Consider the following 3,042-nt stretch of genomic DNA (forward strand, 5'->3'; position numbering starts at 1 on the left):
CACGCTAATGTACATAGTTAATTTTTTTTCGAACAGATGGCAACCCTAATGAAAAATATTTTCAAACATAAGTTTTCTTAAAAGTCTTTCGTTTTAGGAACATTTTTTACTATTCCACTGGACATGTGCATAATTTAAATAAATTCTAGTTTTCAAACTGGTGGAAACCTTCTTTAAAAGCATTTTCAAACTAAAACCTTTTTAATCTCTTTCGTCTGATATTCTCAAATGCAGTTCAGAAATAAATCCATTTCAAACCCTTCTGGATTGATAGCCATTTCTTAATAATTTGACTTGTTAAATAACATAAATTTAACTTTTTTAAAAGGTGCCAACTCTATTCAAACACAAAAAAATTAAAATGTCAAACTAAATATTTCGTAGCACTCTCTCATTTGGCACCCATATTTTAATATTTCATATAACTTGAACATAAATTAACCAAATTCGACTTTTCAAACAGGTGGCAACCTTCTTAAAAATATTTTCCACTACTACCTTCTTAAACCTCTTTCGGACTGGTACCAATATGGTGAAACATATGCCAGTTACCTTATTTCCTCAATTCAAATTCAATTTAATTATTTTTTAATCATTTTTGTTGATACCCATATATCTAATTTTATACATAATTGTTTTAACGTTTTTAAACATTTTTGCATTATTTTTTTTCGGAAAAGTGGAGCCTTATTGCCCATCTACGCCACAAGTCCTCACACATCATTTCTGAAAATTGAGTGAATATCAAGTAGCATTAATAAATAAATATTTTAAAGTAAATTTTTTAACAGTTGGCAACTCCTCCCGAAAAAGTAAAACAGATCTCATGACCAGGACAAAGTCCCTTCGCATATTACATATAGTATATTTCTTATAATTTTAATTAATTACTTTTAATGGAAATCGAACCACGATAACTTAAATTTCACGATTTTTCACTGTACACATAAGTACAACACATATTATTTCTTTGCCCCTTCTCCGCCCCCTCCGACTCACCTGATGATATCGAATTTGCCGAATCGCTGCGTGGTGTATGCTGCTGCATGTTGAGTCCATTATGTTGCATTCCCATATTTCCACCTAATACACTACTCATCAAACCGTTCATTAGACCCTGATTCAATGTTGTATGCAACATATTGTTATTTAAATGCATATTATTATTATTATTATTGTTATTATTTTGTGCATTTTGCTGCTGATTAACAAGATGCCCGTTACCCAGTTGATGGCCATGTCCCAAAGCACCACCGCCACCGCCATTGCCTCCACCATTGCCATTATTGAAATTTCCGCCATTAGCAATGTGGCCAGCTGCGTTGCCATTCATATTATTGTTGATGCCATTGCCACCGCCCAATGGTGGTAAGGGTATTATAGTGGTCTGTGGCGGTAGCAACGCCGCACAGCCATGTGCTGCAGTGATCACGCTGTGACCACCACCATGTCCATTAAAGGCGGCATCATACCAAAGATCTGGTTCTCCATAGACGGGCGAATCGAGTGGTGAGGGCGAGAGTGCGGTGCTGAGAACGAGGCCGTTGGAGGATGAGGTGACTTCGGTGGACGAATCTTCGTGCATGCGAAAGGCGAAACCGCCGTTATTCGACCAACGTCGCTTCATCATTGTTGTTTGCGTGCGGCCAATCAGGGTGGAAATTTTGAAAAATTTTTAACGGCCTTTGGGAAATTGTTGATTTTTAGTGCAGTTTTACACTGCACAAATTTATTGCACTTAAGTTCACAATTATTTGCTAATTTATTTGGTTTTTTTTTTTTAACCTTTTTCAAGTTGTTTAATGTGTGTGTATGTAGGTGTGTAAAGAATTTATTAATTTTGCCAATTTAACGCTTTTTGTGCGCTTTTTGTTTTTTTTTGCGTATATGTAGTACTTTTACGCGNTTTATTGCACTTAAGTTCACAATTATTTGCTAATTTATTTGGTTTTTTTTAACCTTTTTCAGGTTGTTTAATGTGTGTGTATGTAGGTGTGTAAAGAATTTATTAATTTTGCCAATTTAACGCTTTTTGTGCGCTTTTTGTTTTTTTTGCGTATATGTAGTACTTTTACGCAACTTTTTCTTAAATTTGATATTTTTTGCGCACTAATTTATGCACAAAAAACATGCTTGTTGTTGCTTCGAAAACTCAAAAATTTTTTATTGAAATAAATGCACCTTTCCAATCTAAAATCAATAATGAGAAATTAGGTATGAAAAATTAATTAACCGCAAAAAAATTTTCAGATATATATTTTTTTTAAATATCGCCAACAACGCTGTGGCACGTGAGTGTGTGTGTCTGTGTGTTAATTGTATTCGGGCCCGAAAGAAACTTATTTGTAAAGGCGTCTCTGCGATTTTTATTGAACGACTTCATTCGTCCTCCTGACTTTAAAATGCGCACTTTTTCACTGAAACGAGACACAATACAGAGAGAGAGAGAGAGGGAGAGATGGGAGAGAAAAAATAATGAGTTAGCGCAAACATCAGGTTAAAAACTGCTTTCTTTTTACTTATTTGTATACATACTTTTTCTTTCTTTACGTCGCCTTAATTGGTTGAACATTTTTTCTGTTTTTTTTGCATTTTAATGTTCCTTAATTATTTAATTTCGAACTCTTACTTTGTACTTTTTGCGCGTGTTATTGGTTGTTCATTGCGGTTTAAATGCTTAAAATCTAGCTTTAAAAACGGGTCAGAAAAATGTTGTTTAGACTACTGCAACTCAACTTTGCTTCTGCATATTAATTTTAATAGCTTTTTTTTTTATTTTGTTGTTTGTGGTCTTGAAAATTGCATTTCATTATTGATTTTTCGATTGTAGAAAAATTTGTATACTTAAATATTCAAACGACATTTAGGTGCATACATTTTTCTATAATTTGTTACTTTCAAGATCGTTTGAATGCAACTCTGTAGGCAGCGTTAATTAAGCTTTTGGCGTTTAAGATTTTCGCCATCAAGACCAATGGAAATATGTATGTAGTTTAATAATATTTTTATATAAATGGCTTTAGTTTATTTTATTCTATTGCA

General features: G+C 33.2%; 1 protein-coding gene across 1 annotated transcript; it reads right to left on the reverse strand.

Moving 5' to 3' along the window:
- Nucleotides 1-999: 999 nt before the first annotated feature.
- LOC108370900 (ecdysone receptor-like) lies at nucleotides 1,000-1,899 on the reverse strand (the record flags this gene model as incomplete). The annotated part of the gene is made up of 1 exon (XM_017626333.1): nucleotides 1,000-1,899. A coding segment is annotated over exon 1 (631 nt), but the record flags the coding sequence as incomplete, so codon positions are not given.
- Nucleotides 1,900-3,042: the final 1,143 nt, after the last annotated feature.

Source organism: Rhagoletis zephyria, unplaced genomic scaffold, assembly GCF_001687245.7.
Source record: "Rhagoletis zephyria isolate East Lansing unplaced genomic scaffold, Rhagoletis_zephyria_1.1 Rzeph_scaffold_04562, whole genome shotgun sequence".
Classification (NCBI taxonomy): Eukaryota; Metazoa; Arthropoda; class Insecta; order Diptera; family Tephritidae; genus Rhagoletis; species Rhagoletis zephyria.